Below are 22599 nucleotides of genomic sequence, written 5' to 3' on the forward strand. Positions count from 1 at the left end.
CGGTGAGGAGCCTCCAGCTTTCCCCATCCCCTGCACCCTGCAGAGCATGGGTGAGGCTTGTTCGGGTGGAAAACAGAGACGCCGCACTAAAACGCGAGCTCTTCGCGCATTTCCAGCCTCAAGTCCCCGGAGCTGCCGGGTCGGGGACCTGCTGATGCCGCTCGGCTGCCGCTGGGGACACGGGCAGGGCTCGTTCCCGGTGTGCAGCGGCAGCTCCCACCCCGAGCCCAGCGATTCCTGCAGTTATTTCTTTATTCTTTATTCCGCCTGGCCAAAGCACGAGCTGGGGGTTCCCACAAAAGGCTCCCTGCTCCTCCTCCTAACTTGGCACTATTTATACTTTTTAACAAACAAGGGCATCAGCCTTCACTGATTGCTGATCACATAACTTCATTAGTTTTTACATTTTATTAATTACAATGTACATCCAAGCCCTGCTCGCTGGGTGTATCCGGATCAGTCTCTTCCCTCCTTTGGAGCCGCAGCCCGTTTGAGTCACTGACTCGGTGGCCGCAGCCTCCCACTGCCAGAATTCCCTTCCCCCAGGTACTGCTCATTCCCGCTGGTTCCCCTCCTGGTGGCTCCGGCCCAGACATCCCATTCCTCTTGGGACTGTCTCCTGGACACCCTGTGGAGGCTCTGAGCCATTCCCAGTGTGCCTGTGTCCAGCCCTGTGTGACCTCTGCCATCGCGGCTCACGCCGGGCCCTCGTGCCAGCGCTGGCACAGCCCTGAGGCAGCCACAGCTCCTGCCCCGAGTGGCTGCAGAGCTGGGATAGGTGGGATGGGAGGTGACCCCACTGGGAAAGTGTGTTTGGGGTGGGAGAGGTTCTCCTGCTGCAGCCAGAGCGTTCCCCGTGGCCTCCACCCCTCCTGTGCCTCACAGAGCGACACCAAATGTTCCCATTCCTCGTTAGAATGGCCCATCCTGGTGATCCCATTGGGGAATCTCCTCCGTGGCCAGCCCTGCAGCCCCACGCCCGCCTGGGCTCAGCACAGAGCAAAGGGCTCAGCCCCAAACGTGGGGTCCCCCCGGGGCTGTCGCTGCCCTGCAAACTCCGGGCAGGGCTTTGCCATCCCCGGGCAGCACTTCCAGCCAGGGACGGGAAGAGTCTCTCCCGGTGCTGGTGGATCCCGGGCAGTCCTGGATACCCACGGAGGCTGCAGAGCTCCGTGGATGCTTGGAGGGTTGTGCTGGGCTTGGGGCCAGGGGGAAGCGGATCTGAGAGTGTTTCTGGTGAGCTTTGGAGCTCGGTGTTGGGTTTCGCCCGGGCTCAGAATTCCCACAGAATCTGCCCGTGCTGCCACTGGTTTGCTGAGCCCCACACTGCAGACAGGCCAGGAGGGTGTGAGAAACTCCAGACTGGCTGGCCTCCCCTCCAGCACCCCAAACTGGGACAGACTGGGTGCAGTGGGCCGGGTTTAAACTGCGGGAGGGGACCTCGAATGTCCCCAGGGGCAGCGCCCGCAGTCCCGGTCCTGGCACTGCCTCGCCCTCTCTCCACGGCACCGGGAGCGCTGATCTGATCTGATCTGATGTGATCTGATGTGATCGGAGCGCAGAGGGGACGATGGAGAGTGGAGCTGCCGCAGAGGTGGCCACAGCCCGGCCGGGGGTGGCCAGCGCGGGGAGGGGTCCCCGTGCCCGTGGGCGGCACACGAGGGGTGTCCCCACGGGAACTACGCGCTCTGGAAGCCCCACACTTCCAAGAGCTGCACCTGGAAGTTCTCCTGGCAGAGCGGGGGGTTGTCGAAGGTCTCGCAGTGCTCCGTGTGTCCCCGGAGCAGGCTGGCGTCCAGGGACAGGGCTTGGCCTCCCCCTCCACCTGCAAGGGCGAGCGCAGGGTCGGAAGGAGCTCCCTGGCTGCAGGAAGAGGGGGCTGTCCTCTCCTCCCCGACTTTAACCCGATATCCCGAACCGGGAGCTCTGTGCCTCTGGAGGCAGCTCGGGGTTTAACCCGGAGCGGGGCCTTTCCAGCGGGGCAGCGGCGGGCGGTGGGTGCCACCCTGGGGAGTCACCGATACCGATCCCTTTAACGATAAGGGCCCTGTTACTGATAGCGAGCCCCCTTACCGATAACGATCCTTTAACGATACCGATACCGATCCCTTTAACGATATCGATCCCCCCTTACCGATACCGATCCCCCCTTACCGATACCGATCCCCCCTTACCGATACTGATTCCCCCTTACCGATACCGATCCCCCCTTACCGATATCGATCCCCCCTTACCGATACCGATTCCCCCTTACCGATACCGATTCCCCCTTACCGATAACGATCCCCCCTTACCGATACTGATCCCCCTTTACTGATACCGATCCCCCGTTACCGATAACGATCCCCCCTTACCGATATCGATTCCCCCTTACCGATAACGATCCCCCCTTACTGATACCGATCCCCCCTTACCGATACTGATTCCCCCTTACCGATATCGATTCCCCCTTACCGATATCGATCCCCCCTTACCGATAACGATCCTTTAACGATACCGATCCCCCCTTACCGATACCGATCCCCCCTTACCGATAACGATCCCCCCTTACCGATAACGATCCCGTCCCGGGAGCCGGACATGAACATGGAGGCAGTTTTGGAGGGCAGGAGGAAGTGCCTGATGGCCAGGAACGGGGACAGGCGGCCTCTCCTCTGCGGCGAGGGCACGGCGAGGTGGTTGGGGCTGGAGCTGCGGCTGTCCCGGGAGGAGCCGAGCCGGGATTCGGGAGCGGGGGAAGGCGAGCGCTGCCGGGAGCGCGGCACGGCCTTGGCCAGCTCCGGCTTCTTGATGAGCACCCACTCGTACCTCTCTGCCTCGGGGCGCACCTGGGCAGCGGGACACACCCGGTGAGCCCTGTCCCTGTCCCTGGGCACCTCGCCACCGCTGCGGGAAGGTGCTGCTGCTGCTCAGGGGGCTGGGGCCAAGTGCTGCGTCCGGGTCTGGGCCTGGGGCAGGGAAGGGACAGGGCGTCCTGGCAGGACAGTAGTGAAGGGACAGAGCCAGACATAAACCGTGACTTACAGTGAACACAAAGCACTCCCCTGTCCCAAAAAAGCCCGATGTGGCACCGCTCTTCTTCCTTTCGCTCCAGTCGGAGGAGAGAAACGCCCCACACACCTTGGGAGAGAGCACAGGGAGCCGTCAGGGGATGGGCCGGGGGCAGAGGCAGCCCCGGGAGCGCCGGGCATGGCCCCGGGCTCAGCAGGGCAGGGGCTCTGCCCCTTCCCCCGGGAATCAGAGCCAAGTCCTGCTGTGCCAGCTCCATCCTGCACTGCCCATCCCTGGTGCCCTGCACTGAGCCCACCCAGCCCAGTGCCCAAGGCTGACCCTGCTGCGGACACCCCTGACCTGACCATGGCTGGAGGGGCCCTGCCGAGGGCTGGGAACTCCTGCCTGTCCTTGGCACAGCCGAGGGATAACAGGAGCTAAAACCTGTAGTAAACAAGGTTTTCTAGGGACCTTCCCTTGCCTGCACGAGGCCCTGGGGGTGGCAGGTGTTTATCTCCACACCACTGAAGTGTCAAGCCTGGGACATCAGCACTGTTGGTCAGTAAATCTTTGGGAGGCCTGAACAATTCACAGAATTTTCCTCCACTGTGGGATGAAGAGTGGAGAGATAAATTAGGGGTTTATGAGGCACTCAGAGTCCCGGGGAAGAGCCCTGGCTCAGGGGCCTTTGCAGTTACCTCAGTAGGAACTGTCCTTATTTCTCCTCCATTTCCCTTGTGCGGCTGCTCGTGCAGTCAGGGAGAGAACCTTGCCTTTAGTGCTCTGAAAGCAAGTCCTGGCTCAGACAAAGCATCTGCTGACTTCAGGAGAGTCAGCTCAGCAAGGATTCATGAATCAGTCTGTATTTGCAATTAAAGTCTCACTCGGGGCCTCTCTCCCTCTCACCCACTCCTCCCGTTTGCCCCGGCACCCCGGCTGAGGTGTGTCCTGGGGGCCAGAGGTGCAGTTTGTTCTGTCCTGGGAGCTGGGACAGACCCGGGGCAGGGCAGGGCAGGGACCACACAGCCCGTGGCTGCTCCAAGAGGGGCCAGTAGGGTCACCCACCCCGTCCCCTTCCCAGCCCTGCCTGGGACACGCTCACCTCCCCCTCGGTGGTTTTGATGAGCAGCACCGTGGGTTCGTAGCCTTCACAGCACGTGTAGAACCTGCAGAGATGGACACGGGGGTCAGGCTGGGGGCAGCTGGAGCCCTGGGCAGGGTGTGCTGGCTGTCCCTGGGCGCTCACAGCGTGCCTGGCACAGTGTGGCACACGGGGACATCCCTGCGTGGCACATCCACGGCCCCGTGTGCCCCGGGCGGTGCCCAGGTGTCGGTGGCCATCTGGCCCAGCCTCTGCCCTCTCCCCTAAGCCCCACTCAGGACCCTGAATCGAGCCCGGGAGGGTCCCCAGCAGCCCCTGGATGTGCCCTGGTCACTGTGTTTGCTGCTGTCTCCAGCACCAAGCCCTGCCCGGCTTTCCCCGCACGCCCGACCCGCCCGGCCCGGCCCCGTGGGGCAGCGGAGGCTTCACCTCTGCAGGCTGCAGCCGTGCTCGGAGGTGGAGAAGAGCAGCAGCGGGGGGAAGAGGGAGAAGCGCTCGGGGATCCAGGACCAGACGAGGCGCATCTCCTGCGCCGTGACAGTGCTGGAGCTGAAGTTCTGCATGTCCACGGCCAGGTGGAAGGACGGCCTGCGAGGGGAGGGACATCAGGCCGGGCTGGGGCCCCTCTGCTCTTCGGGGCACAGCCCCTGCAGCGGGGCTTGTCCTGCTCTTTGCACCGCGAGCTCTCTGCCGACATCCCCGGCTCCGGCTGTGCCGTGACCCCTGACAGGGTCCCCCGAGGGGCTGGGAGGGCCCAGCACAGCCACAGCTGCGGGAGGTGCCTGGAGCTCCCCCCGGGTGTTCTCCACGGGGGCTCACATTTTGTCAGCTCAGCCCCAGGGCCGGGGAACGCAGAGCTCTCCTCACCTGCTCTGCACCACGGTGATGCCCCTCTCCATCAGCGCCTTCCTGTTGGCCATCTGGAGAAGCCAGATCTCCTTGCGGGAGAACAGCCGGATGCCAAAGGCTCTCTCCAGGAGTTTGTCGACGGTCACGTGCTCGGCGATGTTCCTGACGAAAGCCTGCAGTTCTGCCTTGATGTCGGAGCCCTGCAGCCCGGCCGGGGTCACCGAGAGCCGGAACTGCTTCAGCAGGGCCAGGGCGATGCGGTACAGGACCTTCTGGCCCTCCAGCAGGAACACGTCCAGCACCCGCACGGCGTAGCCGAAGGGCAGCCCGGGAAAGAGCCACGACAGCCACTCCGAGTAGACCTCGAGGACGTTCTCGGCGGCGCCGGCTATGAGCTTGTGAGCTGCCGGGCAGTGCTTGTTGGCCAGGTCCCCGAAGGTCATGCAGGAGGCCTGGTGGGCCAGGAAGGACTGGTCGATGTAGCCGGCGTGGGGAGCGTTGCTGGCGATGAGGCGCGAGACGCTCTCGAAGCACTGGGCCTCGTCCTCGCTGTAGTGCAGCAGCAGCGCCGCCAGGGCCGGCAGGAGGGGGCTGTGGGTGATGTCGGGGAACAGGGCGCCCACACAGATGAGGATCTTCTTCAGGGCGGTGACCCCGTGCGGGCTGAGGCAGTAGGTGGGCATGGGGCAGCCCTCCAGGAACTCGGGCAGAGGGTAGGAGCTCACGCTGGGCTTCCCGAAGAGCCGGCCGGCCACGTCCCTGTACACGAGCGCGTCGGGGGTGACGAGGCGGCAGGAGACCTGCTGGATGAGCCGGGGGTAGAGCCGGGCCCGGCCCGCGTGGCTCCCGGCCCAGCAGCCTTCCCTCGCCAGCCTCTTCAGCTCCTTCGGGGGCCTGCTCAGGACGTCCCGCGGGATCTGCGCCGGCTGCTGCGGCTCCGGCATCTTGTCCCAATCCACGAACTGCCCACAGCCCAGGCAGGACGAGGTGTCGATGTCCCAGGTGTCAGCCTCGGACGTGACCACGATGGTGACTGGGCACGAGCCCGGCGCCTCTGTAGGACAAAGACCTTTTATTGAACACCTTTCACCGCCCCACCAACAGCGTTTCACCCTGGCTGAGGGCGCTCTGAAGTCTCACGGCCACGTCCTGGATTTCTTTATTCTCCCCTGCAAAGGGAAGGGTTCTGGGCTTTGCCCGCTCCCGTCGGCTCAGGGCCCTGGTGGAGTGTGGGGCCAGGTCCCAAACGGGTGTCAGGGTTTCTTCTCACACTGTGAGGGGCTTTTCACCCCTCCCAAAGCTACGGACTTCCCAGCCTGTGACCTGCCGAGAGGGAGGTGCAGAGGGCAGGGACACGGTCCCTGTGCCCCGGGGATGACCGTGGGACATTGTCACACCGCCGAGGAGGACGAGCAGCCCTGTCCCAGCCCAGCTCTGCAGGGATGAGGAGGGACCCCACGGGCAGGGGGGTCCCAAGCGATGCTGAGGCTGAGAGGGACCATTTCCATCGTGTCCCCTCCTAAGGACAGCACGGGGCAGGAGGGTCCTGTCCGCGTCTGGCAGCCCAGAGCAGGCTGCTCTGAGCCCAGCAGAGCGGGCAAAGCCGCCCTCGGGTGTTTGCCCTCCTCTTGTGCCTCCTGCCGAAGTCTCCCGGCCCCTCCGGCCCCTCGGGTGTCAGAGGAGGAGGGAGCAGAAGCTGCTGCAGCCGAGGGGCTCGCCGGGGGTGCGGGGCCGGTCTGTGGGGGCAGAGGGTCCCCGTTCCCCACGTGCCCCCGTGCACTGGAGGGACCCTGTCCGGGAACCGCAGCGGGGGCTGCTGAGCCCCTTAAAGCCCCCTGGGGACAGCAGGGGACCCTCGGGGGAGGCTCCCGCTCACAGCCCCGTGGCGGGGCTCGGGCAGCCGCCAGCCCGGCGCTCGGAAGAGCAGGGTCTGAGCTCCTCCTAGAGAGACGGGAGCGGCATTTCCCCGGGGCTGCCGGAGAGCTCCATCCAAACCCTGCAGGGACACGGGAGCCGTCCCCGCGTGGGGGAGCTCTGCTGGGCACAGATTATCGGGCAGGGATAAAGGCAATTAGCGCACTCATTAACTCTGGGATGTTTTTATCGTGGATGCGCTCAGTTGCCGGGGGAGCCAAGGATGGATTCGCACTGAGCCAAGGGGACACGGGGGGACAGCACGCGGTGCCGCATCGGGACGGTCCTGACGCCCGGGCTGGCTCCGGCTCCGGCTCTCGCTCTCCAGCTCACTTGGGCGCTTGCCCAAGGTCAGCAGGATCGGGCTCAGTCTGGCTCAGGGCAGGAGCTGTTGGATCCGGGGCTGCTCGGCCCCACTCCCTGCCCTGGGCACAGCCTGACCCGAGCACGGTCACGGGGGCTCCTGGCCACAGAACCAACACCGGGGGTGAGTCAGGGGCTGTTTGCACCCCACGATCCCCAAATTCACCTCGTCCCCTCCCCAGGGTGCTGCCCTGCCCGGGTACCGAGGAGCATCAGCCCGAGCCCGCCCGACCGCCGGCGCCCCGGCCCCGGGTGCTGAATGGAGGCTCCCGCTCTGCCCGCCCCGGGACGAGCCGGGGGGCTCGGGGCAGGAATTTGGGTCTGCCCCAGCCCCTCCGCTCTGCCGGCCGGGTCCCGGCACGGGCGGGTCCCGCTCGGCGCACTCACCTCGCCCGGTGCCCGCGTCCTCGCCCGCGGCCGGCTCGGCCATGGGGAAGGCGCCGGCCGCGCCCCCGGGGCAGCGGGGCAGGCTGAGCCCCACCTGCAGCATGTGCCAGCTCGGCCACCCCTGCCGGGCCCCCTCCGGCCCCGCCACCTGCCCGCGCTTTTAAGGTGAGGGCACTGGGCTTTGTTTGGGGTAAATACAGCGAGGGGTGGAGCAGCTCCGCGCCCGCATCGCCCCTTCCTGCCCCAATTCCGCTCCGAGCCCGGGCGGGGGGGGGGGCTGTAAACACCCCGTGGGCTGCGATACCATCAAACAGCAGCACGAGCACTGAATGAATCCTTTCTTTTCCCGAGGATAACCTTCACGTTCCCGCCCCGGGGCTCGCTCCCTTCGCAGCGCCCGGGGCAGGAGCTGCTGCGGGGCTCCGGCCATGGCCCGTCCTTGAGCAGGGAACCCCCGGCACAGCGAGCGGGGCTGGCACCGCTTCCCGCTGGGGGGCCCGGGGAGCCGGGAGAGGAGCTGGGAGCGGCAGGGCCGGGAGCCGGGGCCAGGCGGACACCGGGGCCGCGGGGAGCAGCGACCCCCGGCTGCCCCCGCCGTATGCGCCCTCGGGCGCTGCCCGGCGCCGGGGCCGCGGCTGCTCCAGCACAACCGCGGGGAAATTCGGGGCGATGCGGCCCCGCGGCCCCGGCTGCCGGCGGAGCTCAGGCTGCGGCTGCTGCGGGCACGGCCGTGGGGCTCCGGCGTTCCCAGCCTGCCCCAGGGAATGGTTGGTATCGACTGATTTTAGCCTCCAAACGCGCTGCAGAGCTGCAAACCGAGCGTTGTGTTCACGGGCAGAAGAGCCGAGCTGGAGGAAAAGCAGCCTCCAGCAGCCGGGAGAGGCTCCCAGGCCGGCGGCCCGGGCCGACGCTGCTGCCGCAGAGCTCTCAGCTCAGGCTGCGCTCAGCGGGCATTTTTATAGGCACCGAAACGTGTGGAAGGATTTTTATTTGCCTTTGAAAGTCGGATTGTTTCTGTTGTGATAAGAGCAGCTGCAGGTTGTTCCTGACCGGCCTCCCTGCCCGCAGGCCCGTCTGCCCCGCAGCACATCCCTGAGCATCCGCTGGCACCGCGGGCCTGGGGCATCTCCCAGCAAGTCTCCCTGCGGACCCTTTCCTCTTCCTCACCTTCTCCGTGTGTGCCAGGATTCCTTGGGGGTAGCTCGGCTGTCCCGGCGCCCCTCCCTGCCTTTGGTCCTGGCAAGCTGGGAGCCCAGGGAGTGGGGGCGAGGGGCTGTGTCAGCAAAGACCCCCGGGGCTGTGCCGGGTGGGAGGGAGGCGAGGGGGTCTCCCACTGGGAATTATCCTTATCCTTATCTCCTTATCCGCCCCCGGAGCCCTCCGGGGCGCCTGATGGGCGGCTCTGCTCCACAGGCTGCTCCCGAAGGGGCAGTGATGGCCCCAGCCCCGCTCCTGGGGCCCGCGGGTCCCCGCTCCGCACCCCGCTCTGCTTCCCGGTGCCAAGGGGCCTCTCCTTCTCTCTCCAGCTCCCACCCTTTGCCCAGCTCTGCCAGCAGCGGCTCCCGCTGCCTTTCCCCGGCCCCTGGCAGCCGCCTTATCCTCGTTTGCCTTTTCCAGGACAGCGGACGCCTCTTCCTGCCCGTCCGACGCAGCTCTGAAACCTCCGGCAGCCGCTCCGGAGATGGGAGATGGGAGATGGAAGCGAATTAGGGACAGGGCGAAAGGAAATGTCGCTTCATGCGTTTTAATGGCGTAAAAATGAAATATGTAGAGGCCGTGGGGCTCCGGCTGAGCAGCGCAGCCAAGGCCATGAATGTTTGATGGCCGCGGCTGCGGGAGCATCTCCGGGTGTGCGGAGAGCCGGGCCGGGGGGACAGAGCCCACCCCGGGGGGCTGCCGGGGCCGGGGGGCGGCTCCGAGCCCCTCAGGGCACTGCTGGCACTGGGTCCTCGTGGGCAGGAGCGGGACGTGTCCCTGCTGCCCACCCCAGCGTGTCCCCAGCCCTGCCCAGCCTGCGGGACAGCGGACGGGACCCGAGGGGTGCCTGGGGTGCTCAGCGCCTTCCCAGAGCCGCCCCGGCGTTGGCGACTGGATCGGGGCTGGTCCCCAGCGCTCGTGGGGCTCCTCTCGCTCCGCGCTCGGCAGCCCCGGGCCCGGGGCACCGCCGGGAGCACCGCGGGGATCGGTCCCCGGCAACGGGAACGTGCTGACGAGGATGCGCTCGTTGTCGTTATCATTATCGTTATCAATACCGTTATCACTACTGTTATCATTGTCCTTATTCCTATTGTAATGATTGCCGCTATCACTGTCCTTATCACTATCGATATCAACACGCCCCAGCGGTGCCGCAGCAGCCCCGCGTCACGAGGGCGATAAAGCCTCGCTGGCAGCGCCCCGAGGCTGCTCCTCAGGCACTCGGGTTGTGCCCGATTTGCGTCACCGATCGCACCCAAAAACAAAAGGAGAGGTCAAATCCTGGCGGATCAGGGGGAGGAAGGGCTTGGACGGAGCTGCTGCGGGAGCGAGGGGCTGCGCCCACCCGCCGGTGACTGCAGCCGAAACAGCGACAGCGCCAGCAGCGCCAGTGTCACCCGGGAGCGGGGGGACGGAACACCGGCGTGGGCAGGGAGGGCAGTGACTGTCACTGGAGACGGGCAGAGACAGGGCACAGGGCTGGGGATTTGGAGAAGGAAGCGGTGCCACTGCTCAGTGTTGGGTTCATCTGGCATCAGGGAGGGGCGGGGTCAGCTCTGGCTCTGTGCTGTGCACATCTGCACAGATCTGCACCTCGTACCGTGCACCTCCACACCCTGAACATCTGCATCTCTGCACCTTGTACTGCAAACCTCCGTACCCGCCCCTCTATGCACTGAACCACTGCCCCTCGGCACCTGCACCCTGAACACCCGCACACCCCCAACATCTGCATCTCTGTACCTGCACCCCTGCACGCATCCGCACCTCCGGCCCCTGAACATCTGCCCCTGCCCCTCTGCCCCCGGTACCGCACACCAGAACCGCTGCAGCACCGCCCCCGCTCCCCGCAGCACCGGGCACCCCGCTCCCTGCACTGCTGCAGCGCTGCGTCCGGCGCCCCTCTCCCGGCCCCGTTCCCCGGCACCTCTCTCCCCTCTCTCCCCTCTCCATCTCTCCCCTCTCCATCTCTCCCCTCTCTCTCCTCTCTCCCCTCTCCATCTCTCCCCTCTCTCCCACTTCCTTCTCTCACTTCCCTCTCGCCTCCGTCCCCTCCCGGCGCCTGCGCGCGCCGCGTCCGGGCGGATCCGGCGGAAGCTCCGGGAAGGTTCCGGGGCCGCGATGGCTCCGGACCCCTGGTGAGCGCCGGGCCGGGCCGGGGGCTGCGGGCCGGGACCGGGCCGGGACCGACCCTGCCGGGGCTGCAGAGCCTCCGGGGCCCGGCACGGGCGGGGCGGGAGCGGGGCCGGGCAGGGCCGCGGTGGGGGGGTTGTGCCCGTCCCGGGGTGGTGCCTTCCCCTGCCGGGGCTTTCCCCAAAACCCATCCCGGGGCTGTGCCTTCCCTTCCCGGGGCCCTTTCCCAAAGGCCATCCCAGGCTCTGTGTCTGTGTTTTCGGGGTGTTGTGCTTTCCCCTCCCGGGCCCTTTCCCGAGGCCGGTCCGGCGGGTCCCTCCCGGCCGATCGCAGGGTCCCGGCTCCGTCCCGCGGCCCCGGCGGGTCCCGGCTCCGTCCCGCGGGCCCGGGCTCAGCCGCTGCCGTCCCCCAGGCTGCCGCTGCTCGCCGCCGCTCGCCAGCTCGCCCAGGACATCGCCGAGAAGATCCAGGAGCGGAACCGCTGCCAGCGGAGCGGGGAGAGCTCGGCCAAGGTGCCCCGGCAGGGAGCGGGTTCGGCGGGGTTTGAGGCTGAGCTGTGCCGGACACGGGCTGAGTTTAAATGTGCCGGGGTCAGACGGGCCCGGAATTCCCGGGATATGGGGCAGAGGGAGGCAGGAGCTGCGGAAGGGGCGGGTCAGGGCCGGGGCTGTGTCGTTGTCGCTGCCGGGACCCGCTCGGGAAGGTTGGGTTCCGTGGCAGGAACCCAGCGCCGATGTCTGTCCCTTAAGGTGTCTGTAAAGGGAGCGAGAACGCAGTTTCCGAATGAACAGTGGCTTTTCAGTGTCACAGACCTCGTCTGGGCTTAGCAGCCGTGAATCTCTGCGTGCAGCAAGGCTGGTTTAAGGCAGGAGCTGTGGCAGTGCTGGGCACACCCTGCTGCCTGCTGCGAGCTGTCCCTGCCGGAGTGGACAGAGGCTGTCCCAGAGGCTCAGGGATGCTGGGATGGAGCTGTCCCAGAGGCTCAGGGATGTTCAGATGGAGCTGTCCCAGAGGCTCAGGGATGCTGGGATGGAGCTGTCCTGGAGGCTCAGGGATGTTGGGATGGAGCTGTCCCAGAGGCTCAGGGATGCTGGGATGGAGCTGTCCCGGAGGCTCAGGGATGTTGGGATGCTCCGCAGCTGCTCTGTGCCCTCTCTGTGAGCAGGGAGCAGATGTTCCTCCCCCAGGGCTGGCTCCTGCCTTCTTCAGTTGCTGCAGATCAGAGGGAATAGGAGTTTTGCAGCCTTGTTTTAGCTGCATTTCTAACAAAATGCAAGCCCAGAGTTAAATAGGAATGAGAAGCAGCAGCTGGAGCTTACCCAGGAATGTCGTGTTCCCCACGTTTTTCACACTTCCTATTTAAGAAATAAAATAAAGGTTTTCATGATGCTGCTTTCCCTGGGGCTAAAAGCCTCGTCCTTTCCTTCATGAGTAGGTTGGAGCCATTAACTGCTCCCTTGGCTGTGTTCAGATGAAAATTGCTGCAAGCCCTTGAGCTGGTCTTTTATAATAATTGGCATAATTAAAGCCCCACTGGTTGATTTCCCCCCTTTCTATATCAGGGGTGTGATGCAATGCCTGATCACTGGATCTGCAGGGCCACTCACTTTGCTGAGAGCTGTTCAAATCAAATGTCATTTTTGAAATGTTTCCTCGGAAGAAATGCTGAGGAAAAGTGTGCAGGCTGTGCACAATAATCAGTGCTGCTGAGTGGGTGACTCAGTTCAGCAGGAATTGAGAAGGGGTCTCAGGAGGCCCAAATCAGTGGGATTTGAGGGCAGTGTTTTCTCTGGCTTTGGGGTGTTTGGAGGTGCAGATTAAACTCCTGCTTTCAGGATGGTGAAGTATCCGAAATTGTACAGATACACCTGAATGACAGCAGACCAATAAAAAGATGGCTGCTCAATCTGTCGGTATTTATAGAGGGCAAAGTTCTCTGTTGGCATCAGTGCCACCTCTGACGAGTCCAAAGCCCCAATGAAACGTGGTGCTGGTGTTGTTGGGAGCCTTTCTGGGGCTGGAGCTCTCCGGGGTTGTGTTTTATGGAAACATTGCACGGCTGACTGACTTCTCCATAAAATCATTTGTTCCATGCCCTGTGTTTTCCAGTTTCCTTTAATCCACTAACAGGTAAAGAGGAATATTTGGCAGTGTTTGATTCTACTCTAAACAAGTTTCCAACAACGAGAGAGGTGTTTTCATAACAGAAATGCCTGTTGAGAAATCCACGGCTGAGCAGTCGCGTGTCCTGTGCCTCCTGAGTGTTGTAATGCAGGAAAATGTCTTTGTCCAGTGTTGGCCTGTTGGGGAGAATGTAAACAGGGTTTTATTTTTGTAGTATTTTGCCATTAGCATGGATGACAAACTTCTTGCTTGTTGCTGAGCCAAAAATAGAGCATAAAATCTAAAATGGAAAAATAAACTGTGAGGAAAGATTAGAATCCAGCACTTACCATCTGTGAACTCTGCTCTATTAAGCTGATCATAAAACTTCCACTGGTTTCTTTTCTTTCTACTTTTCTTCTTTCTTTATTTTCTGTAGAGGAGGTGAAATCTTTTGTTCTCTCACTGCAGTTTCTGGCCAGGTGTCTGTGTCTGGTGACTTTTTTGGCCGTGTCACCTTTGTGCTCTGTTGCTGTTCTGGGTCAGTCTAATGCAGCATTCTCCACCTGGACCTGAGAACAAATGAAAAGACCTTTAATTACCTGATTGCAGAGCTGGTGGCCACGCAGAGGCTTCAGCATTCCTAGAAGCACTGATCCCCCATCCTGGTTTGGATGTGTTGCCGTGGTGATCTTGGGCTGCTTTGGGTCCAGAGGTGGATTTTGGCTGCCTCAGCCTGGGTGCACCTGCTCTCTGTTGTATTTGGTGGTGTTTGAGAGCAAACCTCACTGAGCCAGAGAGATTTCATCTTTGGAGGCTCTGCTGCTCCATCCCTGAGCAGACACCCAGGGCGGTGTGGCCGTGCAGGGTCTGGCAGCACGGGGACCCTGCAGAGAGCTGCTGCTGCCTCTGTGTCTCCAGGAAAGCAGGACTGAGGGTGGAAGCAGATACTCTGCTGTGTTCCCAGTTCCCCACGGAGCAGCTGGGGTTGCTGCCCATTGTAAGCCACAGCAGGGCTGGGAGCTTGTAAACAAGAGGCACAGCAAGTCTTAATTAGGATGACTTGCATTGTTGATTGCAGTTAGAGTGTTTTTTCTACATGACTGGAATGAAAAGAAATAACATTTGAGGAGGAGAAACTCGGAGGATAATGTGAGTTTAACATGGGAAGGGGTGGGAGAAAGCAGGAGGGTTCCTGCAAGCCTGGGGTTTGCTTGCAGCAGGGAAGAATGAATTACATTTTTAGTGAGAACAGACACATCTGGATCTTGGGCAGGTCAGTGGTGAGAAAGGATTGGGAGTCCTGGGTGCTGCTGAGAAAGGAAGTGGAACAATCTGAATTTCTTTGGGGTCTTAAGTTTCAAGTCTGGAGGAGTTTAGTGCAGGGAATGTGTGAACCTGTAGCAACCTTCCCTCTGATCCTGGGAGCTGGGAAAGCAACCCGGTGGCCAAAGAAGCTGGTGCCTGTATTTGTATTAAACATCAGAGGAGAGAGCTGGAAAATTATCTGGAAAATATTAAAATGTGCTGAAATGTTTTGCCCATATAAAGAAGTGTGTTTATAAAGACTTGAAAGACAGCTTTCCATATTCAACAGCTTTAATGCCTCAGAACTGTGCTTGTGAAACTCTTCCATTGTTTTGTAAGCAGCCTGAAGCGACTTCTGGCTCTGAGCAGCTCCGGGGCTGCAGTGGAGCCCTTCACACCTGTGCAGTAAGAGTTAAATACATTGCCATGAAGTGGGATGAAATGTCATGCAAACACAACAGGCCAGGACAGCGACCATCTCTGTGTCCCCCCAGGTCAATGTGGCCATCAGATCCTCGCTGCAGAGTCTCAGGGAGAAGATCGAGGAGCTGCGGGAGCTGCTGCTGCGGGCGGTGGCGGTGCGCCAGATGTATCCGTGTGAGCAGCACCCCTGCCCCTCTGCGCTCCGGGCACGGTGCAAAACGTGCCCTCATTCCTCTGCCACGCACTCTGGGCTTTCCCCTGATGCCCTTTGCAGACGTTGTCACCTGAACTTTCTCTGTTGTTGTTTTCACGGCAGCTGCAGCGCAGGAAGGGCTGGGCACCCCTGGGGCGGTGGGAGGGAGCCTGGCTCTGGTCACCTCTGGGTCACCGTCCTTAGCAGCCTGGTCTGAGAGGAGCTTAACGAAATGGCCGAGCCACCTCTGAGCTGCCTGAGCTGCTGGGGTGTGAGCAAGGTCACTTCCAGCGCTGAGCTGGCCAGGTGACAGTTTCTCTTGCTAAAAGGAAGGAGGAAGCTTTGTTCAGGTTGTGGGCAGGGCTGGGGTATCCTGACTTTGACTGACTTGAAAACAACAGGGCTGCAGCTTCAGATTGATGTCAAAGTGCTGCAAAATACACCTTGGGAAGAAAATCACAGATTCTCTGCTAGGAGTGTTACCCCATGGCTTGGCTTGGATATGCTGGGAGAGGCTGGTTAAGGAGTCACAGGTATGTCCATCTCCCTGAGGGTATCCAGGAGCAATCTGGTTTGAGGGAGGAATGTTTAATTTCAGCCTAGCACAGCAGAAATCCCTCCTGAGCTCTGGCCTTGCGTTCTGTGTTGATGGCCAGGGCTGGAACTCCCTGCCCAGTGGGTGCTTGAGCAGGCCAGTGCTGCTGCTGGGGCAGAAAGCACGCACAGACCGGCTCAGGCACTGCTGAACCCACTCAGCAGTACTTGGGGCAGAGTTAGAGGCCCTTCAGGATGTCACTAAGGTTAATGTAAAAAAGCACTCCCAGGTCTCCTGTGGAAGCCACAGCTCTTGTTCCTCTGCTCACCAGTGGCTGTTGGGGTGCTCTGCTCATGAACTGCAAGTGGAAACAGATGCTCAAAGGAAAATTCTGGTTTTTGTCTGACCACTGGCTGGGAGCTGCTCCCCTGGTCTGTGCGAGGAGCCTCCAGTGAAGGGAGATGAGAAATACCCCGCTGATTTTAAAGGCTCTGTTCTGTTTGGCCCTGCCCTGTTGGTGTAATTTGGAGCCCTTGTAAGAAATCTCATCCTTTCCTGAGCTTAACCTGTGCAGTACTGTTACACTGTCAGTGTTGGAGGCCAGCAAATAAACAAAGAATGACTTTGGTTGGATTTTGCAGGGGGAAATGCTTTTCTTAGTGCTAATTTGGCAGTAAATGTCCTTCCAGTTCTCTCATTACTTTGAGGTGATGACATAAAGATCATTCTGTGGCCACTGTATGAAACCTTTTGTTTGAAATATGTAAAGAGCAGAAACACAGTTAAAATAACAGCAGATTTCATCCAGAAAAATGTGACCAATCCTCCTAGAGCCTTTTTTTGGAGTTAAAATTGTTCATTTTGGTGATCAGGAAGTCTGATTTATTTTAAGAATGTATAACAGGTCTTATTTTATGTAATGAAATGAAAGCTTTTTGAGTTTGGTCCTTAACCCAGAGCCATCAGCACGCAGCTGGAGGGAGACAGGAGGCAGAATTTGGTGGACGACCTCCTCACACGGCACAAACAGCTCGAGGCATCCTACAGGAGCGAAGGCCCGGAGCCAGACATGACCAGGTATGGCACTGTCCCCTCAAAGCCCAACGGGATCTGAGCTTTGGGTGTGTCTGAGGTAATACCTGAGCTCATTTGCCCCTGCAGGTGGCAAAGGGAGTTTCATTTGCCTAGAAATGCTGTGTTTCTGTCAGGGACAGTCATTCCTGGCAGTTCTCTGTGGGTGGTGCCTGTTGGGCACAGGCACTGGTTCGGGGGTACTCAGAGTTCAGCTGGTGCAGTTCCCTGCCTTCCCTGTGTGGTTGTGCTTGGTGAGGGTCTCTCCAGGGAGGAGGTGCAGGGGTTGGGTTCAGTGCTTCTGTTCTCTGGGGTGGTGTTTGTTACACCCAAAGCCTCTGCTGCCCTTGTTGCCCAGAGCAGCTGGGGCTGCCCCTGGATCCCTGGCAGTGCCCAAGGCCAGGCTGGACATTGGGGCTTGGAGCAGCCTGGGACAGTGGGAGGTGTCCCTGCCATGGCAGGGGTGGAGTGAAATGATCTTTAAGGTCCCTTCCAACCCAGCCCAGTCTGTGACATGTGGTTGTGATTTTTTCAGTCACCTTTACATAACCAGACATCAGGGCAGCACCTGCTGCAGGTGATAAACCTCCAGACTGTGGTCGAACCCAAACAGTTGCTCTAGGTTTGGATTCTCCAGAGCTCGGTGCGCATCCAGTTGTTGTGTTGGCTCTTAAATCTATCCCTGAGTCACCCAAAATGTGTAAAACAGTGAGTGGGTGAAATGTCTATGGGACTGTGACATGGGACTCTTGTGTGTCGCCTGCTCTGAGCAGTCCCTGAGCTGGCGTGGCCTCTGTGGCCATCCCTGCTGTGGCCTCTGTGGCCATCCCTGCTGTGGCCTCTGTGGCCATCCCTGCTGTGGCAGGGCAGTGCTGGCAAGGTGCTGCTTCAGGGATTCAGCTTTGGGCTGCCCCAGCCAGAAGGTGTCGAGGCAAACAGGAGGAAAATATCAAAATCCCCTGATAATTTCAAGCCCCATTAGAAATGATCAGGGAATCCAGCATTTTCCAGCAGAAGATAACATCAGAGAGTATTTATTTGCTAGTGTTGCAAGGCTTGGTGTTTTGTAGTTCTCTTTTAACCTCTGTTATTAAAAACGGATAAAACTATGCCAAATATTCTGTCTGGTGAACTCCCACCCCTTCCCTATTGTCCGTGTGGGTCTGGTTTTCAGGGGTGCAGGCAGAGACAGCTCAGGGCCTGAATCTTGTGCCAGTGAATCCAACTTCCCTCTCTTGCCTGAGCCTGGGCTCTGTGGGTCTGTAGGGAAAGGGGCTTGGAGGGAGCTTGGAGGGAGCTTGGAGGGACCTTGGAGGGAGCTTGGAGGGAGCTTGGAGGGATCTCGGCAGGAGCTTGGCAGGGGCTGGTCTCAGGCCCGGAGCCCCCAGGGTCTGTAGGGCTCAGCTGCCATTCCCAGCTCGGGGTCCCTCTGGAATCCTTGCAGAGTCCTGGCCCAGCTTTGGGATTCCGGAGGTGGCAGAGCCCACCCTGGAATGTGCCTGGAGCTGACACTCAGCTTTTCCTGCATTAGAAAAATCGGCGCCTGGAGTTTGATGAAGCTGAGCAGTGACACTTCCCTGGTTTGTGCTGCTTTTCCATATCTAATCCAGCCCTGATGTGACAGCCCACGTCGGCCAGGTCCTGTTCTTGCAGCAGCCCTTCCTTTCATTAACCTTCCTGCACCACTGATCACAAATTTATTGTCCCAGGGCCTGGGGCTGGGAGGGTTTCCCTGGAATTAATCTGGTTTACGTTTGGTCACCACTCAGTGAGTTTCACCTCCTTTGAAAGCTGCTCTGAAGCCGTTTCTGGGGCGCAGGGCTGTGGTTTAATGCTCTCAGGGTTGATCCCAAGTGACAACTGCGGGCAGGACGCTCCGTGGCTTGGGGACGGCATTCCTGCCCCTTCCGGCCCCTTCCGGCCTTAATTAAGATGCCGCTGGAATTTTCCAGGGAAAGGTTGTGCTGTTTGCGTGACTCCCCGTGAGCAGGGCCAGTCAAATTTCCTTTAATTGGGTTTTAATCACAATTTCAGCATCTTCTGCCCCCTTTTCTCCTTGGGAGAGATCTGTGCGGGTTGTGAGGGCCGTTAATGGGGCAGGATTCCCAGGGTTCCACTCCATTCCAAAGGCAGGGGTGGAAAAGCAGCCAGGAATGCTGACTTTCTGGATATCACATGTCAAACTTTTAGAGTATTTAAACATTCATGGAGGCAGAGGAATGGGAACGTTCCTGCTCCTGTCTGACCAGGTCTCAGGCTGGAGAGGTCCGTATCCGTCACCAGAGAATCAGTAAATTAACTGGCCTTCCTTGATTTCTCTTGGAATTCCTCAAAAATAAAAACAGCTTCTGGTATCTGTGAGACACAAAGCACCTTCAGTGAGAGCTACCCCAGGTACATTTAAGAGTCCATATTCTTTTTTCTCTTCAGTGTGGGTCACCATTTTTTGTGGTTGAACACTTTTCTGTCAGATGTAAAGTATTTCAGCCTTGATCCAAACAGGAATTTTGCCCAGTGCCAACCAGGCTTCAATCCACGAGTGCCCCCTTCAATCCATGAGCCATCAGGTGTCAAATGCTTTTGAGAATCTGGCTGTTGTTTGTGGGGGGCAAATTCTCTTTAGGAAATAAGATCAACAGTGGTTGTTTAGGTGCCTGTAAACCTCCTTCCTGGTGTCCTTCCTCCCTCCCAGTTCCTGCTGGAGCCTCCTGGCTGCAGCTGCAGCATCCTGAGCTGGGATGGGATTGGCCTCAGCTCTGGGAGGCGATGGGAAGGGTGGGAGAAGAGGGAATTGTCCATCCAGGAGAACACCTGAGAGCTGAGTCCCAGGATCAGATCTAGGGATGGGCTGGGGTTTTCCAGGATTAATGTGCCTTTGGCTGTGTGGTCATGAACCAGCGTGGTCAGGATTGTCCAACACTCTCCTCAGGCAGCACGTGCAGCTTCCAGTCCTTGAAGCAGTGGGACCAGTGAACCCAGCCACAGGGAAATGGTGTCCAGAGCAACATGGAATTTCCTGGAATGTGGGAACAGCAGTTCTTGTGCTGGTGGGGCTGCAAGTCCTCTGCCAGCTGCAGGGAGTGCTGGAGGCTTCCCATCAGGAGCACTTCTCGTGGGGAAATCTCCACCTGGGATGGTACCTGGAGGGGATTGGGAAGTGCCTGTGCTCTTATGGCCTCTCATGGGTTTTTGGAGGGATAGAGAGCGCTTTTATTTTGTATGGTAAAATTATATTTGTTTTATTTATTAGCTTGGAGCTTCCTAAAAATACAGTGTGAGCACTGTAAGTGAGAGAATGCCCCAATCCTTCCTCACCCCTGTGGAGAGTGACCTGTGAAGCCAGGCTGGGGCTTCAAAGAGCCCCACTGTAGTTAAGGGAATGTTCAAGTGATCATCCACCCAGCTGTCATATGACCCAGGTTTGTTTAAGACTCAGTCTTGCTGATCAGTCTTCTAAAGCCCTAAGCCTCGATGTGTGGCCTTGGCCTAAAGTAAGTGCTGCTTGAGTAATCTAAGTTACTTGGGAGGTGTTATAAGAATTATCAGTGAAACAATAAGATAAGCCCTCCCTTGTTAGGCAGTGACATAGCTCCCTGATTTTAAACCCCATCACCTTTTATACTTGGGCGCATTGCTGAGCCTTGTAATTAGTTAAATCTGCTCCTATAATCAAAAGCTATCCCCACACTCCAGTGCTCTGTGACGGCTTCCAAGATTTGCCTGATTAACCTGGCGGAGGCAGTGGGTGGCTAATTGGATAAGCTTTAATCTTCACACCACCGAGGCGAGGCAGGGCAGGATCAGAGGAAGGAGGAAGTTGTGCTGCCTTGTGTGGGAAGGTAGTTACCAAACATGTCACAAAGATTATTGTAACGAGCAGACCACTTGTCAGGACCCAGCCTACAAGAGCAGGGCAGAGCACTGGGGGGAGGGAGAGAGACAGAGCCGCAGATTATTTCAAATTTGCTTGCCTTGGCTGTTTTTTAACAGGCAGAAATAGCTGTGCTCTTTTTAGCAAGCAGAGAGCTTTATGTTCCCTTTGCTTTAGTTAAACAACTTTGTCAGGTGTTGTTACCCTGGATTTTGTGTCCTTCTAATTGAACTGAATTGGGTGAACTGCAAGGGTTTTTCCATCTTGAGCAGTGTAGTGCTTCTGTCGTGTTCACAAACCTGGTGCCAGTTGTGAGACTGGGAGATAAAAGAGCATGTTTAATGCCCCAGAGCAGGGAGGAAGGCTGGGTAATGTGTAAAACTTCATTCCAGGTGTGTGTCAGTTTGTCCAATCAAGCCCAATTGCCAGCCTCGATAAATACATGGAAATTTAATGGAGGTGCAGGGTTGGAATGCAGCAGAATCCCAGCTCCTCTCTGGTGTTGCCCTTGGCACCCAGCTGGTCGTGGCACAGCAGGGCTGGCTCTGCTCTGGTGTTCAGCATCACTGGCGTGGTTAAGGGACACGTTGAGATGTATAAAAAGTGCTTTTTAGCCACTTTTAGCAAAAAAAAGTGGGTTTTTTTTTCTATTTTTCATTCTTGAGCTGGAGTCCAGTGGCCGTGTCCCAGTGTCCGGGGAGAAGAAGAGCTGCAGAGCTCTCTGTGCGGGGATTTTCCGGCCGTGCTGCTCCGTCCCACGGCCAGGAGATGTCCCCAGCTCCCCAGAATTCCTGCCGGAGCTCCGGCCCGAGCTCGGGGCTGTGCTTGGACACCCTTCAGCGTCAGCAGGGCCCTGACCCCTCCTGGCCCCGCTGTCCTTGTGCAGAGTGACCTCCTGCCCCGGGGCTTTGGCCACAGAGGGATGCCCAGCAGATGTGGGCACTGGGCAGCATCAGAGCATCTCCTGGAGAACAGCTCGATTGAAAACTCGATTAAAAACACCAAAACCACTGCAACATGCAAATTTGGGTCTTGGTGTAATTAAAAAACATCGAGAATTTAAGAGATTCTAGAGTCCTCTCAGTTCTTCTGTTTGGGGAAGTGCTTTGGGAAAGAGCAGGGAAAAGGTGAAATAGGAAAGAAATACAGAGTTTAGAAAAAGCAAAGCAGAAAGCAAAAGCTCCAGCTTGGGAACATCTGTGGGGGAACCAACCTTACCATGACTCCCCCTGAACCTGAGCTGCAATTCTGGGTTCAGAGGACTCTCAGTCAGACATGAGGTTTGTCTTGTAGGAAAAACCAGTGAAGAGCTGAAAGGCAGAAACCAGAAATCTGGTATTGAGGAAATATTTAAGTGGGGTTTCATTTTACTGGTTGGATTTATGTGCCCTGGACATGGAAAACTTGTTTTTTGTGGTCACCAGGGAAGTGTCTGTAACGTGAACAATCTCAAGTCATAACTCTTTGAAAAGAAAACCCATTATTTAATTACTCTTTCATTTGAAAGTGTGTGTTCCTGGCTTCTCGTTCAGGTTGATGCCAGACTAGGAAATGCAGGGGGGGAGCTGTGTCCACCTACAGCTTTTGAAATTCAGAAATGTTCCTGGTTAGGTTTGGTCAGGATTGCAGGGAATTAAAGGTCTCATCTGATTTGCATCTCTGTTAACAAGGGGATCCTTTCACTGTTTGAGGCTGTAGCAGTGTTTTTATAAGCTTGTGTTCTGATCGTGTAGCAAATACAGGCATAATGTGCATTCCCAGGAATGTTGTGTGTTCTGCACACAAACATTTTATATGGATATGTTACACAATCTGTGGGGTGTATTTCACTCTGTAGCCTAACTGTTCTCTGTGAAATGAGTTCTCTCCTCCCTTACCACGGCCAGCCCGTGAGATGGATTTGTTACTGGGGGTTGTTCTTGGCTGGTTTCTCCTGGGGTTGCACAGAGCCCCACGGAGTGCTCAGCCCTGGGTGCTGCTGTCTGCCAGGGGCTTGGTGTTGGGCATCACTCACTGAAGCTGTTTTCAGATCCAGCCTCATGGCAGGAGGGGTCAAACGAGGCGTCACCAACCCCTGGCTCTTGGAGGAATCGGAGGAGACCAGAGGACTCGGCTTTGATGACCTCAGGCAGCAGCAGAGAAGGATCATCGAAGGTATA

At 58.6% G+C, this 22599-nt stretch overlaps 2 protein-coding genes across 4 annotated transcripts in view; one reads left to right on the forward strand and one right to left on the reverse strand.

Moving 5' to 3' along the window:
- Positions 1-406: 406 nt before the first annotated feature.
- Positions 407-7764, reverse strand: LOC125335989 (TBC1 domain family member 24-like). Its single transcript, XM_048324060.1, has 7 exons — positions 7607-7764; positions 4961-5996; positions 4523-4681; positions 4094-4157; positions 3025-3120; positions 2552-2828; positions 407-1825 (listed from the first exon to the last, which is right to left on the reverse strand). The coding sequence occupies exons 1-7, from the start codon at positions 7707-7709 to the stop codon at positions 1680-1682; spliced, it is 1881 nt and encodes a 626-aa protein (XP_048180017.1). The 5' UTR covers positions 7710-7764; the 3' UTR covers positions 407-1679.
- Positions 7765-10869: 3105 nt separating this feature from the next.
- Positions 10870-22599, forward strand: part of STX8 (syntaxin 8) — an 88370-nt gene continuing 76640 nt past the window's right edge. For all 3 annotated transcript variants that reach the window (XM_048323690.1, XM_048323689.1, XM_048323688.1), the window contains exons 1-5: positions 10870-10941; positions 11349-11448; positions 14842-14936; positions 16465-16575; positions 22470-22594. In XM_048323690.1, the coding sequence (XP_048179647.1) occupies positions 10925-10941; positions 11349-11448; positions 14842-14936; positions 16465-16575; positions 22470-22594 (448 nt within the window). In that variant the 5' untranslated portion in view covers positions 10870-10924. The remainder of the gene's footprint in view (positions 10942-11348; positions 11449-14841; positions 14937-16464; positions 16576-22469; positions 22595-22599) is intronic.

Source organism: Corvus hawaiiensis, chromosome 19 (assembly GCF_020740725.1).
Source record: "Corvus hawaiiensis isolate bCorHaw1 chromosome 19, bCorHaw1.pri.cur, whole genome shotgun sequence".
NCBI lineage: Eukaryota > Metazoa > Chordata > Aves > Passeriformes > Corvidae > Corvus > Corvus hawaiiensis.